This window comes from Lithobates pipiens, unplaced genomic scaffold (genome assembly GCF_037356315.1).
Source record: "Lithobates pipiens isolate NorthernLeopardFrog02 unplaced genomic scaffold, aLitPip1_a1.2 Scaffold_10, whole genome shotgun sequence".
In the NCBI taxonomy this organism is placed as follows: Eukaryota; Metazoa; Chordata; class Amphibia; order Anura; family Ranidae; genus Lithobates; species Lithobates pipiens.
Genome location: NW_027507686.1, coordinates 28,840,053 through 28,861,982, shown reverse-complemented (window position 1 = coordinate 28,861,982; position 21,930 = coordinate 28,840,053). Strand labels below are relative to the sequence as shown.

Sequence of the window (21,930 nt, the reverse complement as noted above, 5' to 3'; positions counted from 1 at the left end):
ACTTAGTTTTAGAAATCTTGGGTATTAGTTATAGGTGTTGTTCCAGACCTTCCTCATAGTGTACCCTTTTCACTCTGATGTGTTTCACCTGGAAAGGGCTTAGTTGTAGAGATCTTTGTCATAGAGGTCTATCAGTGGTCTGCTCAGGCCCTTCTTATTACTCTGACACATTTCACATGGAAAGGACTTAGTCATAGCGATCCCATTTGTATAGGTCCTTCCTTGTAATGGTCTGCACAGACCCTCCCTGCCATGACCTGCTTCACCCAGAAAAGAACTCGGTTATAGGGTCTGCCCAGCTCCTCCTTATGGTGGTCGGCCTTGAGGTTTGCGCAGACCCTCTTTCCTTAGCTGATGCATGTCACCCAGAAAGGGCTTAGTCCTAGAGATCTTAGATATTGTCAGGTATGTCCATATAGCTGTAGGTACAAAGAGCACCTGTCATTGGATATAATGTGCTAGAATTTTATATATCAGGTAGGCAGAAACAGTGTATGGTATTGTCTCCTGATACGGTTATCCTTTGTTTTCAGAGACTGTTTTGTACAGATGCGTTTTAAAAGTGGATTTAAGCTTAGTGTACAGGTATCAGGTTTCTGCTCCAGCCTCTTCTGATCTGTAACAGCTGCTGTGTGCTGCACTGTGCTCTCACTCATTCTCTTCTGTCCTGCTGCAGTTCTTGAGTCTTACTGAGGAAGATTTAAACAAGTTTGAGTCTCTAACGATGGGTGCAAAGAAGAAGCTGAAGACCCAGCTGGAGCTGGAGAAGTGAGTACCAGCAGGGGGCGCCATCCTCACTTGCGAAATGCAGCCACAAGGGGGGGTTTGTGAGCAGAAAATGGAAGTCGAATGTGCACATGTGTTTTGTAGGGGGTTCAGTAAGTTGGATGTAAACCATAACTGGATGGGATTTAGTTTGCTCTGTGTAACATATACATTTATCGTCATTGTTTTTACCTTGTTTTCATCTTTTATTACATCTCAGTGCTGCTGATCTCCTGCAGCCACTTCATGTCTACATGCAATCCAGCGATGGCTACATGACATTTCTTATGGAGGCTTCCTGATGGTGGTAACAATGAACTATGCCTGTGTGTAATGTGTATTGAAACGACCACATGTAGTCACCATCAGAGGCCAAGGTGACAACGCAGGAGCACAGTTCGGAGACAGGGACCGAGTGTTGTCACCCTATAAGAAGTGCAAGCTTTTAATAAAAGCTGCAGATTTTAAAATATTGAAAATGACTTATGAAATGACATTTATTGCTTATACAAAATTTAGATGATTGGACTTACATCTACTTTAATGTACTCTGTGCATTCTAGAAGACTATGCACCAATCAGCCATAACATTATGACCACCCACCATAACCTATCGAGACATAGACCCCACTAGACCTCTGAAGGTATGCTGTGGTATATGGCACCTAGCTGTCAGTAGCAGATCCTTTAAGTCCTGTAAGTTGTAGGTGGGGCCTCCATGGATGGGACTTGTATTTCCAGAACATCCCACAGAGGCTTGATTGGATGGAGGTCTGAAGAATTTTGAGGTCCAGTCTACAACTTGTGTTCCTCAACTGTTCTTAAATCCTTTGGACCAGGCTACCTTTTTTCCCATTGCTCCCTGGTCCAGTTCTGATGCTCATGTACCAATTGTAGGTGCTTTTGTTGTGGACACAGGTCAGCATGGGCACCCTGGCCGGTCCGCAGCTATGCAGCCCCATTTGCAACAAACGGTGATGCACTGTGTGTTCTGCCACCTTATCATTGGAACCAGCATTAACTTCTTAAGCAATTTAAGCTCCCGTAGCTCTTCTATTAAATTGGACTACACAGGCAAGTCTTTGCTCCCCACGTGCATCACTGAGCCTTGTTCGCCCATGGCCCTGTCACTGGTTCACAAGTTTTCCTTCCTTGGACCACTTTTGGTAGGTCCTGACGACTGCAGACTGGGAACATCCCACAAGAGCTGCAGTTGCTCTGACCCAGTCGTCTAGCCATTTCAATTTTGCCCCGTCAGTGGGTCAATCTTTACGCTTGCCCATTTATATTTTTTCCTGCATTCAACACATCAACTTCAGGGACATGTTCACTTGCTTCCTGATCTATCCCACCAACTTTCAGATGCCGTTGTAACAGGATAATCAATATTATTCACTTTACCTGTCAGTAGTCATAATGTTGTGGCTGATTTTTTGTGTGTGTGTGTGTGTGTGTGTGTGTGTGTGTGTGTGTGTGTGTGTGTGTGTGTGTGTGTGTGTGTGTGTGTGTTGCCAAAAGTATTGGGACACCTTTACACACATGAACTTTAATGACATCCCAGTCTTCGGATCCGTAAGGTTCAATATTGAGTTGGCCCACCCTTTGCAGCTATAACAGCTTCAACTCTTGTGGGAATACTGCCCACAAGGTTTAGGAGTGTGTCTAGGGGAATGTCTGACCATTCTTCCAGAAGTGCATTTGTGAGGTCAGGCACTGATGTTGAACGAGGGCCTGGCTCGCAGTCTCTGCTCTAATTCACCCCAAAGGTGTGCTATCGGGTTGAGGTTAGGACTCTGTGCAGGCCAGTCAAGTTTCTCCACCCCAAACTCACTCATCCATGTCTTTATGGACCTTGCTTTGTGCACTGGTGTGCAGTCATGTTGGAACAGGAAGGGGCCATTTCCAAACTGTTCCCACAAAGTTGGGAGCATGAAATTGTCCAAAATGTCTTGGTATGCTGACGCCTGAAGAGTGGAACTAAGGGGCCAAGCCCAACCCCTGAAAAACAACCCCACACCATAATTCCCCCCTCCACCAAATGATTTCTACCAGTGCACAAATCAAGGTCCATAAAGACATGGATGAGCGAGTTTGGGATGGAGGAACTTTACTGGCCTGCACAGAGTTCTGACCTCAACCCGATAGAACACCCTTGGGATGAATTAGAGTGGAAACTGCGAGCCAGGCCTTCTGGAAGAATGGTCAAACCTTTCTATAGACACACTCCTAAACCTTGTGGACGGCCTTCCCAGAAGAGTTGAAGCTTTTATAGCTGTAAAGGGTGGGCCAACTCAAAATTGAACCCTACAGACTAAGACTGGGATGCCGTTAAAGTTCATGTGCGTGTAAAGGCAGGCATCCCAATACTTTTGATATAGTATATGTATGCTGCCTCCATGTAATTCCCTTTGGCCAAGAATATGTGAACATTGCCTTGGAATTCAGTCACCAAAAAGGACTTAACAACAATAGTTTCTTAAAAGTTTAGTCTACCCTTTCCAAAAAAGTAGTAAATGCAGAAAATCTTATGAGAAATGTGCATTTACTATTTTTTTTTGCACAGAAGCCCGCAGAGCCTTGCACCCAAGATCAGTGCACCGCATGTGAAATGCACTCCCAACCCCAGGTCCCTATGGAGGCACTATTATGGGGCTGGAGGAAGTGCAGCTGGACTGCAGCTGCAGTGACGAAGACCATCTTTTTGCACGGAGACCCCTGGGCTCATTTACCAGACCCTTCCTTTTCTAAATGAACACGGTGAGCGATTAGTACCAACCACTCACTGTGTTCATTCCTAACTGAAGCATATCCCAATATGTAGCATAATTTAGCTGCACCCACAGGTCACCATCTCCCAGGTAGGGGGCCCAGTGCATTACTTTGCACTGGGGTCCAAAATGCCATTAAGATGGCACTGGCAGTGACATCACCTTCCTGCTGCCAGTGCACTCTGCTTAGCCCCTCTGCTGTGGTGGTAGTAACTAACATTTGTTGTTCTTGGATGCAAAGCCTTGCTAAATAAAAAACAGAATTCCCCAGAAAGTTGCATCCTACGACTTAACCTTTTGAGAATATGATTGTATTGCAGAGAAGACTTTTGTGTGTATGTGTGTGTGTGTGTGTGTGTATGTGTGTGTGTGTATGTGTGTTTGTACATGAATTTTAATGGTATCCCAGTCTGTCTGCCTCCACCAAATGATTTGGACCAGTGCACAAAACAAGGTCAATAAAGACATGGATGAGTGAGTTTGGGGTGGAGGAATTTGACTAGCCTACACAGAGTCCTGACCTCAACCTGATAGAACACCTTTGGAGATGAATTAAAGTGGGAGACTGCGAGCCAGGCCTTCTCATCCAACATCAGTGCCTGACCTCACAAATGCTCTTCTGGAAGATTTGTCAAACATTACCGTAGACACACTCCTAAACCTTGTGGACGGCCTTCCCAGAAGAGTTGAAACTGTCATAGCTGCAGGGTGGGCCAACTCAATATTGAACAATAAGGACTAAGACTGGGATGCAATTAGAGTTTGTGTGTGTAAAGGCAGGTGGCAGGTGTCCCAATTATATATATATATATATATATATATATATATATATATATATATATATATATATATAATATAATTTTATTATTCATATTCTACAATGAGGGGAAAAAAGTATTTGATCCCCTGCTCTGATTTTGTACGTTTGCCCACTGACAAAGAAATGATCAGTATATAATTTTAATGATTTATTTATTTTTAATGGTTTATTTTAACAGCGAGAGACAGAATAACAACAAAAATACCCATAAAAATGTATTTTAAAAAAATTTATAAATTAATTTGCATTTTAATGAGTGAAATAAGTATTTGACCCCTTCACAAAACATGACTTAGTACTTGGTGGCAAAACCCTTATTGGCAATCACAGAGGACCGACGTTTGGTAACTCGAACCTTTAGCGCCCTCCACATATTTTTTATGGAATTAAGGTCTGGAGACTGGCTAGGCCACTCCAGGACCTTAATGTGCTTTTTCTTGAGCCTCTCCTTTGTTGCCTTGGTTGTGTGTTTTGGGTCGTTGTCATGCTGGAATACCCATCCACGACCCATTTTCAATGCCCTGGCTGAGCGAAGAAGGTTCTTACTCAAAATTTGATGGTACATTGTCTCTTTGGGGAGAAGTTGCCAGAAAAACACCCCCAAACCATAATGTTTCCACCTCCATCTTTGATGGTGAGCATGGTGTTCTTGGGGTCATATGTACTCCTCCCTCCTCCCCCCCCCAAGAGCTCAATTTTGGTTTGAATCATTCAGATGTTCATTAGGAAACTTCAGACAGGCTGTACATGTGTTCCCCTTCCAATGTACATGGGCTTTCTTTAGCAGGGAGACCTTGCTGGCTCTGCAGGATTTCAGTCCTTCATGACGTTGTGCGTTACCAATTGTTTTCTTGGTGACTATGGTCCCAGCTGTCTTGAGATCATTAAAAAGATTCTCCCGTGTAGTTCTGGGCCGATTCCTCACCGTTCTCATGATCATTGAAACTCCACGAGGTGAGATCTTGCATGGAGCGCCAAACCGAGGGAGGAAACAGTTATTTTGTGTTTCTTTTATTTGTGAATAATCGCACCAACTCTTGTTACCCTCTTGATACGTTTCTTGGCCATGGTCTTGTAGCCCATTCCAGCCTTGTGTAGGTCTACAATCTTGTCCCTGACATCCTTGGACATCTCTTTGGTCTTGGCCTTGTTGGAGAGAATGGAATCTGATTGCTTCTGTGGACAGATGTCTTTTATACAGGCAAGAAGCTGAGATTAGGAGCACTCCCTTTTAAGAGTGTTCCTAATCTCAGCTTGTAACATGTATAGAAGGCAACTGGAAGCCAGAAATTTTGCTGACTGATCGAGGATCAAATACTTATTTCACTCATTAAAATGCAAATCAGTTTATAACTTTTTGAAATGCGTTTTTCTGGATATTTTTGATCATAATCTGTCTCTCAATGTTAAAATAAACCTACCATTAAAATTATAGGCTGAACATTTCGTTATCATATATATATATATATATATATATATATATATATATATATATATATATATATATATATATATAAATTGTTTTGGGGGATACTATGAGTATATTTAACGTCAAGCTGGTAATCAAGTCCCCAGTGTTGACTTTTTCGTTCCTCATATCTTGGATTTTCTGTGTCTTATTGGACTGGCTTCAGTCTGCAGTGCTGTGTAAATAACAATGTCATGAGGGAATCCCATTGATGGTTACTTGGGGGGGCAACAGGGACCCCTCCACTTCACAGAATGACCTTCATCAAATTATTATTATTTTATTAAAGGAATTTACAATGCCGACAATTTACACAGTGCTTTACATATTGTATATTCACATCAGTCCCTGTCCTCAAGGAGCTTACAATCTAAGGTCCTCATCTCACATCTGTATTAGGGCCAATTTAGACAGGAGACAGTTACGCTACCAGCATGTCTTTGGAGTGTGGAAGGAAACCGGACACCCGGAGGAAACCCACGCCAGCACAGGGAGAACATGCAAACTCCATGCAGATAGTGTTCTGGAACAGAAATCCACTTAAGGAGCTGTATGAGAAGTCATGCGGTCTGTTTTGATGTCTACGTTTATCTCCCTTTATGTTTTGTCCTGTAGGGAGAAATCGGAGAAGAGGTGTCTGAATCCGGCACAGTGTACCTTCACAAGCAGCGGGGTTGCCAGGGTGCCTCCCACTAGCCATGTCGGGCCAATGCAGAGCGTCCATTATAACCATTCTACAGGTAGGATCACACAAGATTTCCAGACAACTAGCAATGGAAGTCAGAGCAATGTCTAACAACCTCCCCGCCCACTGCTGTCTTCTAAGAGCTAGAATTACTATGGGTGGGGGCAGCGGCCAATCTGGATGTGCCATATCCTGCAAAAAAGGGAATTGCTGCATTCTTTTAGGCAGTATGTGGTTCAGATCAGTCAAGAAGGCAAAAAAAAAAAAAAATGTGGATTAAAACAAAAAACCTCCAGTCTATTTACATATTTCTGCAGTCAGCAAAGTATTTCGAACCATATTCTGATAGCATCATCAAGTATTTTTATTTATTTTTTCATCTTTATGATCACATGCATGTTGGAGGTCTTACTGACATAACAAGCCTTCAGCCTGTAGATGAACACTGCCCCCTTGAGGCATCAGTGGGGTCTGCAATGCCTTCTGTTTGGTAGTAGTATTGTCAAATACAATTACATTACTTTAAAAAAATCTAATAAGTTAAATCATTTTTTTAATATTTTTTTATTGTAATAAAAAAGCCTTATGTCATTAAAATGTAAAAAAAATAAAAAATAAAAAAATCTGATATGCAAATTAGTCATAGAGCCTTTGCCAAGTTAAAGCACATAAACACTCCTAAAAAAATGCAGCAAAGAGGCATCTTTTTTTAAGATAAAAACCCTTAATTATTTAACTTTTTTTGCTTTAGAGCTGTGTATGTCACCTCTGTGGAAAAGGAGCACTCCTGTGCTTGTGCATGGCTGGTACTCCAGTTTTCCTAAAGCTATGCAATGTACAGTGCCATGAAAAAGTATTCATACCCCTTGAAATTTTCCACATTTTGTCATGTTACAACAAAAAACATAAATGTATTTTATTGGAATTTTATGTGACCAATGCAAAGTGTCACATAATTGTGAAGTGGAAGGAAAATGATAATTGGGTTTCAAAATTTTTTACAAAAATATCTGAAAACTGTGGCGTGCATTTGTATTCAGCCCCCCTGAGTCAATACTTTGTAAAACCACCTTTCTCTGCAATTACAGCTGCAAGTCTATTTGGGGATGTCTCTACCAGCTTTGCACATCTACATAGCGACATTTTTTGCCCATTCTTATTTGCAAAATAACTCAAGCTCTGTTAGATTGGGTGGAGAGCGTCTGTGAACCGCAATTTTCAAGTCTTGCTACAGATTCTGAATTGGATTTAGGTCTGGACTTTGACCAGGCCATTCTAACACATGAATATGCTTTGATTTAAACCATTCAATTGTAGCTCTGGCTGTATGTTTAGGGTTGTTGTCCTGCTGGAAAGGTGAACCTCCGCCCTAGTCTCAAGTATTTTGCAGACTCTAACAGCCTCCATCCATCTTCCCATCCACTCTGACCAGCTTCCCTGCCCCTGCTGAAGAAAAGCATCCCTACAACATGATGCTGCCACCACCATGTTTCACAGTTGGGACGGTGTTTTCTGGGTAATGTACAGTGTTCGTTTTCCGCCACACATAGCGCACCTTCTTCCACATGTTTGCTGTGTCCCCCACATGGCTTCTCGCATACTGCAAACAGGACCTCTTATGGCTTTCTTTCAACAATTACTTTCTTCTTGCCACTCTTCCATAATCGTGGAGAGCATGATTAATAGTTGTCCTGTGGACATATTCTCCCACCTGAGCTGTGGATCTCTGCAGCTCCTCCAGAGTTGCCATGGGCCTCTTGGCTGCTTCTTTTATGAATGCTCTCCTTGCCCGGCCTGTCAGTTTAGGTGGACGGGCATGTCTTGGTATGTTTGCGGTTGTGCCATACACTTTCCATTTTTGGATCATGGATTGAACAGTGCTCCATGAGATGTTCAAAGCTTGGGATATTTTTTTATACCCTAAGCCTACTTTAAACTTCTCCACAACTTTTGTTCCTTGGCTTTAACAATGCTGTTTGTTCACTAAGGTTCTCTAACAAACCTATGAGGGCTTCACGGAACAGCTGTATTTATACTGAGATTAAATTACACACAGGTGGACTCTATTTACTAATTAGGTGACTTCTGATGGCAATTGGTTGCACTACATTTTAGTTAGGGTATCAGAGTAAAGAGGACTGAATACAAATGCACGCCACACTTTTAAGATATTTATTTGTAAAAAAAAATGAAAATCATTTTCTTTCAACTTCACAATTATGTGCCACTTTGTGTTGGTCTATCACATAAAATCCCAATAAAAAAAAAATGTACAATTTTATTTGTAACATGACAAAATGTGGAAAATTTTAAGGGGCATGAATACTTTTTCAAGGCACTGTACTGTCCAGGCCACATACAGGGACTGCCTTCACAGGTCCTTCCTGAAGCAAAGTATAGACCAGGGTTTCTCAATTAGGGTTCCTTCAAAGGTTGCCAGGGGGGTTTCCTTGAGTAATGAGCATTTTTTGCCCCTCAGGTCCCACTGACACCATCAATCTTTTTATCCATCTGTAAGGAGGTAATTCTTCCCAATGACCACAAGTTTACTAATTTATCGTGAGTTGTAGATATAATCATTTTTTAGGCAGGGGTTCCCAGAGACTGGAAAGTTATTTCAAAGGTTCCTCTGTGTTGAAAAGTTTGAGAGAGGCTGGTGTAGGCACTGCACAGCTTTTCATGCAGCTGTAGTACCGGTTGGAAGTGTGCAGGTAGGGAGACCCTGCAAGGCACCATAGAAAACCCATAGGAGGAAGTGCAGTGGGCATTATTTTCAAGAAGATCATCTGCACCATGGAGCGACCAGGGAAGAAAATAAATATGTAGCAAGCAAGGTTAATAACAATATAAAGAATATTTTATAGGTTTAATAACACTTTAAGTGAGGCATTCTGGTACTCCTAATTTTGTTAAATTGACATCATTTTTTACTTTCTTGGTAGAACTGTCTGTAGACGTGGAGCCAACAACTTCTCAAATGCCTCAAGAAGGCAGCTCCTCATCCGAGTACTCCAGTTCCCCTTCCAGCCCAATGGGACTTCAGACACGAGAGGAGAGCTCGGACAGTGCAGAAGAAATGGACAGGCGTAAGTAGCCTAATATCCTCCTGCTATCGATGAAGCAGCCTATGGTATGAGTTCTAATCATTCTTTCTCTGTAGGTCTCGGAAGACACTTGGACTGCACAGAGAAGGAAAAGTCTGTCTTGTTGGTGAATCACTTTACGTCGACCTCGGTGCGCCCGACAGCTCAGGTTATGCCTGTTCAGAACGATGCCGGATCCAGCTCTGCGAGTCATCACCCTCTGCCAATTCAGATCATTGCCGGGACCCCAACTCATATAACTCCCCTCCATCTCATCAACACGTTGCACAAGTCAGACCGCGGGGGCACTGAGATCAAACTCCTCCAGTCTCCGCACTCTCTCCTGTCTTCAGAGGAAAGGAGTAAATCAGCTGCACCTAGAAGCAGCATCAAAATCGAGAAGAGCTTTGGTGGCATGCTTCTTGATGTCAAGGCTCCATCTAACCCTTTGCAATCTGGACATGTCCTCTCCATAATGCCTGACAGCAGCTCCATGGCTCAGACTATGGCCTTCGGTGTCCGCACCAAAGTCGGCAGTTCTATGCCTGGGGAGAGGACGATTAAGCCGACTTCGGTGATGGTGGACAGCAGCATGCCAGCTACTCCATCATCCGCACCAGTCTTCCACGTTGCCCGTACCCCGGTGAAGCTTTTGGTGTCCTCTGCTGATTCTTCCATGGTTGGTCAGATGTCATGTTCCAGTGTTTCCCCCGCAATAATAAGCCCCAGAAATGTTCTTTATACAGCCAATACCAAAGTTGCCTTCTCCACCATGAGTGGTGCACCGGTAGCTCAGATGTCAGGCAACTTCTGTGCAAACAGCAATGCCTCTTCAAGCAGCCTCACGTCTACATCATACAGCAGCATAGCCCACCTGCCCAGCTGCTCTGTGCCCAGCTCAAGCCCGACATCTGTATCTGACAACAGCTACTACAGCGGTGGAGGAAACTCCCCGAGCATTAACTTGCAAGTTGCCAGCCAAACGTCGGGCCACCACCACGTACACCACCAACAGCAAAAGTCCCAGACGGGGTGCACTGTGTGCAGTTCCTGCGGGTGCAGTGGCAGCTGCGGGAGCAGCGGCGTAGCTGTCAACTACGGAAACTATTTTCAGCACTTCTCGGCACCCTCCATGTTTCCGTTTTCTCTCATGCCCTTCAACCCCATGTGCAATAATGGGTACATCAACACCCAGCAATACAACAATAGCTCCTCCTTCCCCGTCATGCATCACCCTTACAGCAACAGCCTGAACCCCGACTCCATGCTGACGGGGCAGCCAAGCTTCTCCATGCCCCCTATGCAGAACTTTATCACTGGCACAGCAGGGGTATACCAGCCTCAGGGAATAATGGGAGCCATTAATGGCACGCTGCACAAGAAGAGCAGCAATGTCTCGTGTTATAACTGCGGGGTCAGTGGGCATCGAGCTCAGGATTGTAAGCAGCCATCGATGGATTTTAATCAGCAAGGTAATTTTGTTTTGGGGCACTGATGCATTTAAAGGGATTCTGTAGAGATTTTTGTTTTTCATTCTTGTTCTTTAGGGGACACAGGAAATCTTAAACCTTCGGGTTAAAGTTAAATTGCCACTGGTAAACAAAAAAAACTTGGCCTGGCCAGGATAACCTCTACACTACTATGAATCAAATTTGTGCTCATGAAAGAGCTTCAGCTTGGCTGTGTTAAAGATCCTTTTTGCTTCTTCAATTTTTTCCTTCAGTTCAGAATCTTTGCTACATCCCTGCTGAAGCTTTGTCTCTTCAGTCGCAATTGTCACCCTTATCTTGGCTTTTGGAGTGTCACATCCAGACCCCCCGGGAATTAGACTTTTCAGGGATAGCCTAGAAGTGACCTTCTACTGCTGGCTTTCCACATGAGGCACAGCCGAGCACCAGAAGCCTACAGTACCTCATCTGCATAGGTCACTTGGCATCTTTATTCCCTGTTCCTGACCATTTTTGCAACAGAATGGGTTAATGCTGTGAGACTGATCACCGACATCATCTGCCATGTTGTGTGTTGCATGCGCTCCATGCTTTCTTTCTCGCCATACAGCATGAAGGAAGCATCTCCCAGCTGTTGCTCCCTCTTGCAAAGGGCAACATTGAAAGTCAATCAGTTGCTACTGAATGGAGTGACTTTGGTCACCTCCGGCTATCTGACCTTCACCTGCTACCAGCTATCCAGTTTTTGTGAGTACTTAAGGTCTCACCTCTTACCTTGAACCTATATGTTGCCTTACCGCCAAAGTTTTCTGGGTTCTCTTTAGCTCTGTTGAGTGTGGCTGCATCCTCTGTCCTTTTGGTGTTTGTTTAGTCATACAAGACTTTGTGGCCCATATGTAACCCATTTTGTTCTGACTATGATTTCAGAGGTTACAAGCACTCTTCCACACCGTTTCCAGCAGATTCTGTATCTGGTTTGCCTGCAGCCATAATTGCTTCTGAGCCATCAGCCGCTAGAGTCCTCAGCTGATCAGCTTTACATGTAAGGAGTCCCAGCCAACTTCTATTACTCTTGAGATAAAGGAGAACGTTTTGGTTCTTATTGATGCACGCGTTAGCCCTTGTACACACGGTCCGAGATTCCGACAACCAAATCCGTCAGAGTAATTCCGACGGATTAATTCCGGAAGAGGTCCTGAAGTAATGTTGCATACACACGGTCGGACAAAGTTGTCGGAAAATCCGATTGTACATAACGTGATGACGTTATTTCATTACGACGGGACTACGTTCAGGCTAGTAGCCAATATCTTTGGTCTAGGAATTTGATCTGAGCATGCGTGGCACTTTGTCCGTCGGAGTAGGCTACACATGATCGGAGTATGTCCGATCGGAGCATTTTGTCGGAAAATTTTACCGGCAAGTTGGAAAAGTTGGTCCGTCGGATATTCCGATGGAAACAGTCCGATAGAGACCACACACAGTCGGAATATCCAACAAAACGGTCCGATAGGAAACATTCTGTCGGAATCTCCGACCGTGTGTACAAGGGCTAACAGTCTGGCCCGGAGGATCCGTCTGTTGCTAATATACCAGTGCAATTTCCAGCCTTGGGTTGTTTAAAATGTCTAAGGCCACAAAGACTTTGCCATTGCACCCACTTTTTCAACTATTTCTTTTGTAATTGGAAACATCCTGATAAGTTACTGCTACCTCCAAGTGCTTAACAAGGTGCTCGCTATTCTGGTAGAGACACGCCTTCCTTTAAGGACCCAGTCAATAAATGGTTGGAAGCCCTTTCCAGGGCTCTGTTGTCTCTGGCAGGTCCTGCCCTTCAACAAATCCTGGCTGTGACTTTACATCTCAAATGGTGTGTAACTGACCAAAATCTCTGAAGAGAGGTCTAACCACTGCTGCAGTTGATTGCTTGTTTATTGCACATGTTGAGCAGATGGCTGTAGAACTTCAGCTTTGAAAAACCTCTGGCCTTTTGTCTCATTTCCATTGTCTTTCATGTACATATGCGTAAGGCACTTTGGCTATAGGCATACTCTGAAACCCTTGTATGCCTGATCTGCATTGCCTTTGAGGCACAACATTTATTTGAAACAAATCTTGATAATGTTCTCAAGAATGCTTACTGGTGCCAAGATCAAACCTCTTCCTCAGCAGATTAAGCCTACAGAAAAGACTGCAAAGTCATCTTCCTTTCTGACTGATAAAAAATGTACCTTTTTGTTGCTCCATTCCCTTAGCCTCCTTATTAAGACCCCCCCCCCCCAGCTTGTATTCCTGTCTGCCAACAAGTTTCATGAAAGCCCACCCCCACTTCCCATTTGTTTATCTTTGTAGACCAGGTTGTCCCTGGTTTGGTGGCTCAAGAATCCAGCTCTGGAGTCAGGGAAGTCTTCCCTCCCATCTTTTGGAGGATTCTCACATTGGATGCCAGCCTATTAGGTTGGTGAGGAGTCCTAGGCACCATGTTGGTGCAGGAGGCTTGGTCTTCCGAACTTTGGGCAATTTTGCTCTTTGCAGTTTTTGGACCATCCTACTGAAGAGTCATTCAGTCCAGATTCAATTGGACAACATCACAGTGGTGACATACATCAGGGAGGGACCAGAAGTTTTGCAACGGCAAGAGAGGTCAATCTGATCCTATTTTGGACGGAACTTCAGATTCCAGCCTGGACCTGGATGAGTTTTACTTTAACGCTGAGGTTTTTCCAGGACTTGTGTCACTGGTGGGCTGTGCTGAATACTGGACATCCAGGTTCATTGGACTAGTTTGTTTCCAGTTATGAGGATACTTTGTTGGTAGCAGTGGATGCTCTGGTGGGTCTGTGGAATCGGTACATCCTAAGCTATGCCTTTCTATCCCTGAAACTTTTTTTCTTGTCTGCTTTTTAGAGTCAGGAATGAGGGCATTTCTGTAAACCTTATTACCCCAGACTGGGCCAGTCAAATGTGGTACGCTGACCTGATAGTGCCCACAGAGTCTCTTGCAAGGAGTCCTATCAGATCTTCTGCCATTGGCTTTAATACCTGTTGAACCACACGTTCTGAGTGATGGGGGCAGGGGCATCTCTGAGTCTGTGATTCCTGAAGTGCTAGGAAGTCTACTTCCCTTGAGGTCTACCATTGTGCATGGAAAGCATAGTTTACTTGCTGAGGGTCTCGAGGCTTTCACCCCTAAGGCCGCGTACACACGGGCGGATTGTCTGCCCAACTAAGTTCGTCAGACAATCCGACAGACAGTCCGTTCAACTTTTGAATGAACGGACTTGACCACACACGATGAACAGACAGTCCGCTGAAAACTTGCGCGATGACGTGTACAGCACGTACGACGGGACTAGAAAAACGACGTCCAATACACTGCAATGCAACCTTCGGCCGTGTAAATCCTTTCTGAGCATGCGCCATACTTAGTCCGTCCAACTTGCCTACACACGAGCGGACTGTCCCCTGAAACCAAGTTTGGACGGACAAAACCAAGTTTGGACGGACAAAATTACGGAAATTCCGAAAGACAAAGTTCGTCAGACTGTCCGCTGAAAAAGTCCGCTGAAGCCCACACACGAGCGGATTGTCCGCTGAAACACGGTTCAGCGGACTAAGTTGGGCAGACAATCCGCCCGTGTGTACGTGGCCTAAGAGTTTCTCCATTAAACAAATCCTTTTCTTCTTGCATCTGGGTTTAGACCAGCATTTGGCTCTCTGCACTTTTAAGGGTCAGTTTCTGCCCTTTCTATTCTGCTTTAGAGACAGACTGTTGGTCATTTACACTCTGGAGTAAAACCTTTGTAGTGGGGGTCTCTAATGTAGTTTACTCCCTGGACTCCCTGGATCTCCTTTGACTCAGTGGAACCTGAATCTGGTTCTCTCTGCTCTGTAGAACCCCCTGGTTGAGCCCTTTCTCTGCCATCACCTCTGCAAGGTGAGTGTCTGGACTGGTGGTCTTAACCTACAAGAAACAGTATTTTTGGTTTTGCATTGGGACAAGGTGGTGCTGATGTCCAGGACTTTCTTTCTTGCCTAATTTTATTTTTGTCTTTTACTTCAATAAGGACATTTTTCTTTCATCCCTATGTCTACACAGCTCAACAAAAGGAAATTTCCCTCCGTCGTCTGGATGTGATTCGGGCAATAAGAGTCTGTTCCTGAGCCACTAATCCTTTCGGAAAGCCTTTTTTTTTGTCATCCTGAATGCACCCCATAAGGGTGCTCCAGTTTTTCATTTCACCATCTCTAGGTGGCTCAGGTAGACCATCCTACCGACTTATGGTCTCAAGAATCTGGTTCCACCCTTTCCTGACAAGGTCCACTCTGTGTTCTTCACAGACTTTTTAATATCGGGCAAGTGTTTCTCAGTTACAAAGCTTCCACCTGGTCTTCTGTTTACCAAGTTCTACCAGATGGACGTTTCTACCTCACCTGGTCGCAGTTCTGGGCTGGAGGTCTTCCAGGTGGCCTTTTACGTTGCAGCCCGCCCTTAGCTCTTTTGGTTGTTTTTTGTTTGGACTGTTAGTGATTCTTTGCTCCGTTCACTCCTCGGTTGAACATCTTTTGGCCTTCCAGAAAGTTAGACTTTCTATGTCCCTCAATGGAAGAAAAAGAAATTAAGATTTTTGTGTTCCATGTAAAGTCTTTTTCTTGGGGTTTATTAAGGCTACACCCCTCTGTGTTTTATGATCATGTCCCCAGTACTACTTTGCTACAAAACTGAGGCAGGAGGGGTTCTCCTGGGCTGGCCTACGTTTTTTTTGTTTGCCACTGTCCAGTGTCCTCTTTTTAGGAAGCGGTATAACCAAAAGATGGAAGACTTCCTGTATCCCTCAGTGGACTCCAAGGAAAGGGTTTTGCAGTGAGCTTCTACTAATCAAGTACCTATACTGTTTGTATCCAAGACATTGGAATGATTTTATTGATTGTGTGAAAAGAATCAATTATATTTTTGTATCTCAGAATAAATCTTTAGTATCTTTATCTTTAATATCTTTAGTAGAATAGGGGGGCTGGAATCTTTTTGTTCGTGTCCCTGTTGCAGATCTTCTTTCATTTCCTGTCTGTTCAAACTGTTGTCAGCAGGACAGAAAATGAGGATAGATCTCGCAAATGAAACCTCAGGGATAGCAGTAAAAACCTGGCAAGACTGTTTCTTCACCCCGTTCAAAAGCTAAAGTAGAACTATAGGCAAAAGTGTTTTTTTTTTTTTTGTTTTGTTTTTTAATTTTGGATAGAGCAAGGGAGGGTTATAACACGTCACATTTTTTTTGCCCATCTTTGTCCCATTGTTGAGATTTGCCTTCATTTCCTGTCCCATTTGGGGATCCCCAGGCCACCAGAACTGGTACCCCTGTTGGTAGATTTCCCCTCTTACTTTTCTGAGGATAACCCCAAATTTGGGATTTTCTTTTACTTTCACTTTCAATGATAATTGACGGGACAAACAGAGAGGGCGAATCTCCTTAACGGGGACACAGACAGCAATAAAAAGCGATCAAGCATTCTAATCCCTCCCTACTCTATCCAAAACGAGCAGAAAAAGGAAAAACATTGGTCAAGGGGACTTTAGATGAGGCCAGTCGTTCTAAGAATCAATTGTATACACAATAGTAAATGTATTACATGATAACAAGTAAAAAATAAAATTTTACAGACGACATGGCATATAGGTAAAAAACATTACATTGCGCTGAACCATACTAGATGATCATCATAATTGACATGGAGCTATGTAAGTATTCATATAGTGTTAATATCATTACATGTTAAAACCATACAATAGGGAATGCATAATAGCAGATGATAAAACGATATAAACATTTCAAAGCATACTATAACTCTACACGTTTCGTGGATTGATCTCCACTTCCTCAGGAGTAGATGCAGAATATAGAGTATGTCAGCTCAATTGGAGGGGGGAGAGAAGGCAGGGAGAATCTAGCAGCCCTGCGGGTGGGGGGGCACTGGGCAATATCTATCCCGGGGGCTGAAGCAGCGGAACACAGATAAACCTCACGAAGAAGGAGGCAGAGGGGTGGGCCAGGCGTCCATATCCGAGTGAATCCATAGGTAATGTGCATGAGTAATGGCATATAAGCCCATAGTAGTTTGTCAAGATCCTTGGTGTGAATGCAAGTTTTACTTCTAGCCCAGGCCAGCGAAATGACACACCGCCAGGGGGTAGGTCCATGATACCCTAAGCTCATAGGAAGTGGATTGGGTGACATTACGTTGGAAACAGAGTGAGTGTGTGGGGGACAGAGATATAATATATCTCTGGCTTCTCTGCATGGTCCTGTCTCGCCTGCACACATCTACCAAACTTGTTTGTTTTTTTCCTGCTTTGTTAGGCAGAGTACTCCGTGACCATAGCCTGCGGGGAGGGGAGGAGATTCCAATGGAGAAACTGACACATGGAGTGAATGTAAAAGGCTCTCTCTGGACAGGCTGTGCTCCCCCGTTCTCACCACCAAACCCCACATCGGCCACCGCACCTAACACTGCCCATAATGCACTCTTCTCGCTCTCAGTACTTACCACCCCAAACCTCCCCAACGCTCGCCACCTATTATGGTTTCTGAAAACCCTCCACCCCAGCGAACTTTCCACCCTGCCACCCCTACTTCCTCTGACTTTGCCACCAAGACCCACTGCACCCCTTTCCAGTAAATACTACCCACCATCCTATCCTCTCTATTCCTTTCCAGCGCCTGTTACCTACGGTCTCATACTCTGTTATAACTTCTGCATTCCTCTCAGCGCATACTACCCAATAACATACCTTCTGCACGCCTCTCCTCCCATAGTGCCCACTGTTATTCCTTTCAGCACATATACTCACTAGCATTCCTTCTGCACTCCTCTATAGCACAGAGTATCCACTTTCATGCTCCGCGCTCTTCTCTAGTACATACAACCCACTACTAGACCCCTGCACTCCTCTCCAACACAGACTACCTATGGTCTTACCCTCTGCAATTATCTCCTGCACATAGTGCCCAATGTCGGACCTTCTGCACTCCTCTCCAGCACATACTGCTCATTTGTCATACAGCCTGCACTCCTTTCCAGCACATACTGCCCACTGACTTACCATCTGCACTTAACGCCTGCACATAGTTCTCACTGTCATAACCTTTGCGGTATCCTTCTGCATATATTGCCCACTGTCCTCTGCACTTTTCTCTGGTACATACTCCCCAATGACATACCTGTGCCCACCTCTTATGCACATATTGCCCATTGTCCTCTGTACTCATCTTCAGCACATACTGCCCACAGGTATACCCTCTGCACTCCTCTAAGTATATATTGCCCACTGTCATACCGTTTGCACTCCTCTCAGCACATGTTGCCCACTGTCATACCCTCTGTACTCCTTATATCACATACAACCCACTGTTATTCCTTTCTGCCCTTTTGACTGACTACAGAATTATAATGTTGCATTCTCATCACTAAAGAGAGAGGAATGCCTGCAGCAGATGATAACATCATCTCAGCCTGAGCAAAGTCAGACTGGTGCTCAAGGCCTCTTTAAAGCGGAATTTTATCCTTTTTTACAAGTTCCTTTCTTCTCATTGCCCCCCTGGTGTACATTCCTAAATGGATATATTTTTTTTTTTTCTTTTTTTTTTATTAGATCTGGGCAGCACACCGGGTCCTGGCCACCTAGGTGATGACGTCATTAAACGATTCTATGGACTCCTGGGATATTGGCGTCATGTATCCCAGGAGTCCATGGGAAGCAGGGCTTGCTGCTTTTGCCAGCCACACTTGCCTATCTGGGTTCTCGTTTGATTGACAGTAATTGATATGTCAGGAGTTTATTCATAGGGACTTATAGTTACTGAGAGGTCCATGTAAAGAGACAAGTCAATAATCCAAAGGAGGGAGATAATATGGGCTGTTCTTTTTTTAGAAAGGAAATTTCTCAAGAACAATTGTAGAAATCTGTACAGGCAGCAGGGTAAGATGAAGGAATTCTTTATTAAACATATTAAGCTCTCGCCTCTTTTTGTCATTCTTCAGGTACTTTCCATCTTAAATACGCCCCACCATCAGACGGTTTGGACTCTGCAGACTAACCCTCCCCGACACTATTATTTGAAGATGGTGCCAATGGACCCCCTGCATAGGAGGGGGAGCCCTGGCATCAAAACGGTGCTTTATTTATCCCAGACTGAAGTGACGATTCTTCAGGTACTCTTCTTTTCTGTGTTGCCAAATTCAGCTTCAAGGATATGTTTTAAAAGGAGCGTTTTGAACCGGGCCCCAGTAAAGCTCCGGTGTTGAAACCTATTCAGCGGAGAAGAAACCTAGGAAGAACCAAGACTTCTCCACCCACATTTTAAACTTTTCTAGGGCAGCTACTATAAATGTCAAGGTAAAAATGGGTGTTTATTTACCCGCCATGCAGCTCCAGCTGCTGGAGATCGCTGGGAATTAATCACTGGGATACTCTTGCAGATTGCACTAGGGAAGAATGTACAATATCTTTTTTTTTTTTTTTTTTTTTTTTTTTTTTTCTTATTTCATGATGGGATTTTAATAACTTTGCAACACAAACCGTGGACAATTCCTAACTTTTACCGAAATACTAAACGCTCTGCCTGGCCTCCTGGATCCTAACCAGTAATGCTTCAACTTTTGAGGATTTTTGCACTTTAACGTTTCATTTTGTTACTTTTTTTTTTCCATTGGATCTGTGTTACGAACTGGGGATCTTTCGAAGCTAATTTTATCTCCTTCGGAAATTGTTCCACCAAGAAGAACTGCGAAGGACATAGCCCCAAACAAAGGTTAAAAGGAAGCAGAACAAGAGGCCATTAGGTTGCTGTGGGGGCTAGCGCCTGGCCATTGCAGTGTTAATTCAAATTACAACAAAGGGCTTTAGCTACTCTTGAACTTCTAAAAAAAAAAACACTAAACTGTAAACACTAGGGTCCCACCATTGCTGGTGGTCTGTCTTTTTTTTTTTTAACACGTCCTTGACATTTCAAGAATGCTGCGTTGCTCTCTTAGAAGTTCGGAATTTTGTTTTTGATACGGTTTTACAAGGATTACGTATGGATGAAATGATCTTTAGATTAAAATGCTCTTTTTGGTTATTTTATATTTTATTGGGGTCATTCTTATTATTCCAGACCCTTCTGTACCAGATCTTTGAAGAGCCACAAAGTATTGAGAGCCTGCAGATGTCTGCAGACATGGTATTGAGAGCCTGCAGACGGGGTATTGAGAGCCTGCAGACAGATGGGAGACATTATGAACACTAAATTGACTTTAGCACTTGCTTTTCAGTCACTGTACTGACAATTTTCAGCTCAGAACTCCTGTGGAAACCAAAGACAAAACACGGTGGAGAAAGCAGAGCTGGTTAAGCCATTCAAATTTCCTTACTGCTTCCTCGGTGCAACACCGTTGACCCAGATCCGACGGTTCTGAGTTCTTTTTGATCTACATTCAGTATGTTGGTTCCTGCTATGGGTTCTATGCAATGAAAACACTATGGATACTTTAGGCTGCTCATCTCAGCCATTTTTTGCATGGGGCCTACAGCCAATTGGTATTCAAAGGGTGGTCTAACACCTTGATGGATTTAAAGAACAAAAGCCAAGTTATGAAATTTCCAAAATGCCACCTTTTCCAGAAATAATTCTTCAGATCCCCTTCCATGGAAGCAGTTGCCCTCATTTTTGACTGAGAGTCAGACCTAAACTGTAGGTTTGAGGATGTCGTCCTGTATTACATTGGTCTTTGCTTTAACCTTCCTGCTGGTTCCCTAGCAAAGCCGCTGCTCCTCTGCTATAGATCTTAAATGGGAATTGTGATATAAAAATTATGGGAGCAAGTCATCCTTCGATTGCAGCACCCTTATTTGTATTATGATACAAATATAAAAACGCTGTTGCTTTGCCTATTCAGAGCAAAAATGATTGGTCCTTTTGAAAGAACAAGACCCACCCTGCTTGATACTAAGCTTTACTTGTTCTTCCACCGCTCCATCAAAACAGTTGGGGAACTCTGGTACTGCTGAGTATGGGAGAGCATGGGAACTCCCCTTCCTACCAGGATGCAGTGCTCTGGCTTGAGCAGTCAATCACAGGGCCTGGACACTGTGACATGGGGAAAGGCGGTTATTAATCCCTTAATTAGCTCAGAAAAGAGAGCTGACACAGGGTTCTCCAACTAAGTACCGGTGGAGAATTGGGGGGGCTTTTTTTTTTTTTTTAATGCAATCTTGGCCTTAATTGGCAGCAGAGAAAAGGGAAGGTAGAATATCCTGAATTGGACACAGTGGGTCTGACTGTCCCAGCTTGAGTCAGGGCAACTGTTTGATGGAAAAAGATAAAAAGATGGCGAATAAAGTAAACTAATAGATAATTGCACTTTAAAACAAAGTGCAATGATCCCTCTTGCCCCTTCATCTGACCTAACCCCCCCCCCTCCACAGATGCATACTTGCCTCAATTCAGTGTCCGCGGTTCTGTTTGTTTTACATCCACCACTGTACTGACTGCGCCTGCTCATTAAAGTCCCACGGACATTTACATAGGTTGAAAAAAAAAACATAAATCCATCCAGTTCAACCAGTAGTGTCTCTGGCCTCGAGATAGCGCCCTAAAAAGTCTATGGGGCTGTAATGCACAGACACAGCCAGGTTAGCGAGGACTTACAGCACGCAATGTAACCAAACATCTAGGTAAGTATGCATCAGTGGAGGGGAGGGAATGGGGGCAAAAAGAGGATGAATTATTTTTTAATGTGCACTTATGCTTTAATAACTTTGCATTTAATTGGTAAATAAATATTTCCAAAGTAGCCAAGTCCAAATGGGTTTGTAGATCTCACGTTGGGCTCCTATTTACTAGAAAATATTTATTA

At 43.8% G+C, this 21,930-nt stretch overlaps 1 protein-coding gene across 3 annotated transcripts in view; it reads left to right on the top strand.

The window, feature by feature from the left end:
- ZCCHC14 (zinc finger CCHC-type containing 14) overlaps nucleotides 1-20,658 on the top strand; it is a 76,537-nt gene extending 55,879 nt beyond the window's left edge. For 2 of the 3 annotated variants that reach the window (XM_077453353.1, XM_077453352.1), the window contains exons 10-14: nucleotides 677-768; nucleotides 6,437-6,561; nucleotides 9,449-9,592; nucleotides 9,667-11,061; nucleotides 19,075-20,658. In XM_077453353.1, the coding sequence (XP_077309479.1) occupies nucleotides 677-768; nucleotides 6,437-6,561; nucleotides 9,449-9,592; nucleotides 9,667-11,061; nucleotides 19,075-19,130 (1,812 nt within the window). In that variant the 3' untranslated portion in view covers nucleotides 19,131-20,658. The remainder of the gene's footprint in view (nucleotides 1-676; nucleotides 769-6,436; nucleotides 6,562-9,448; nucleotides 9,593-9,666; nucleotides 11,062-19,074) is intronic. The other variant, XM_077453354.1, reaches the window with a different exon arrangement.
- The last annotated feature ends 1,272 nt before the right edge of the window (nucleotides 20,659-21,930 follow it).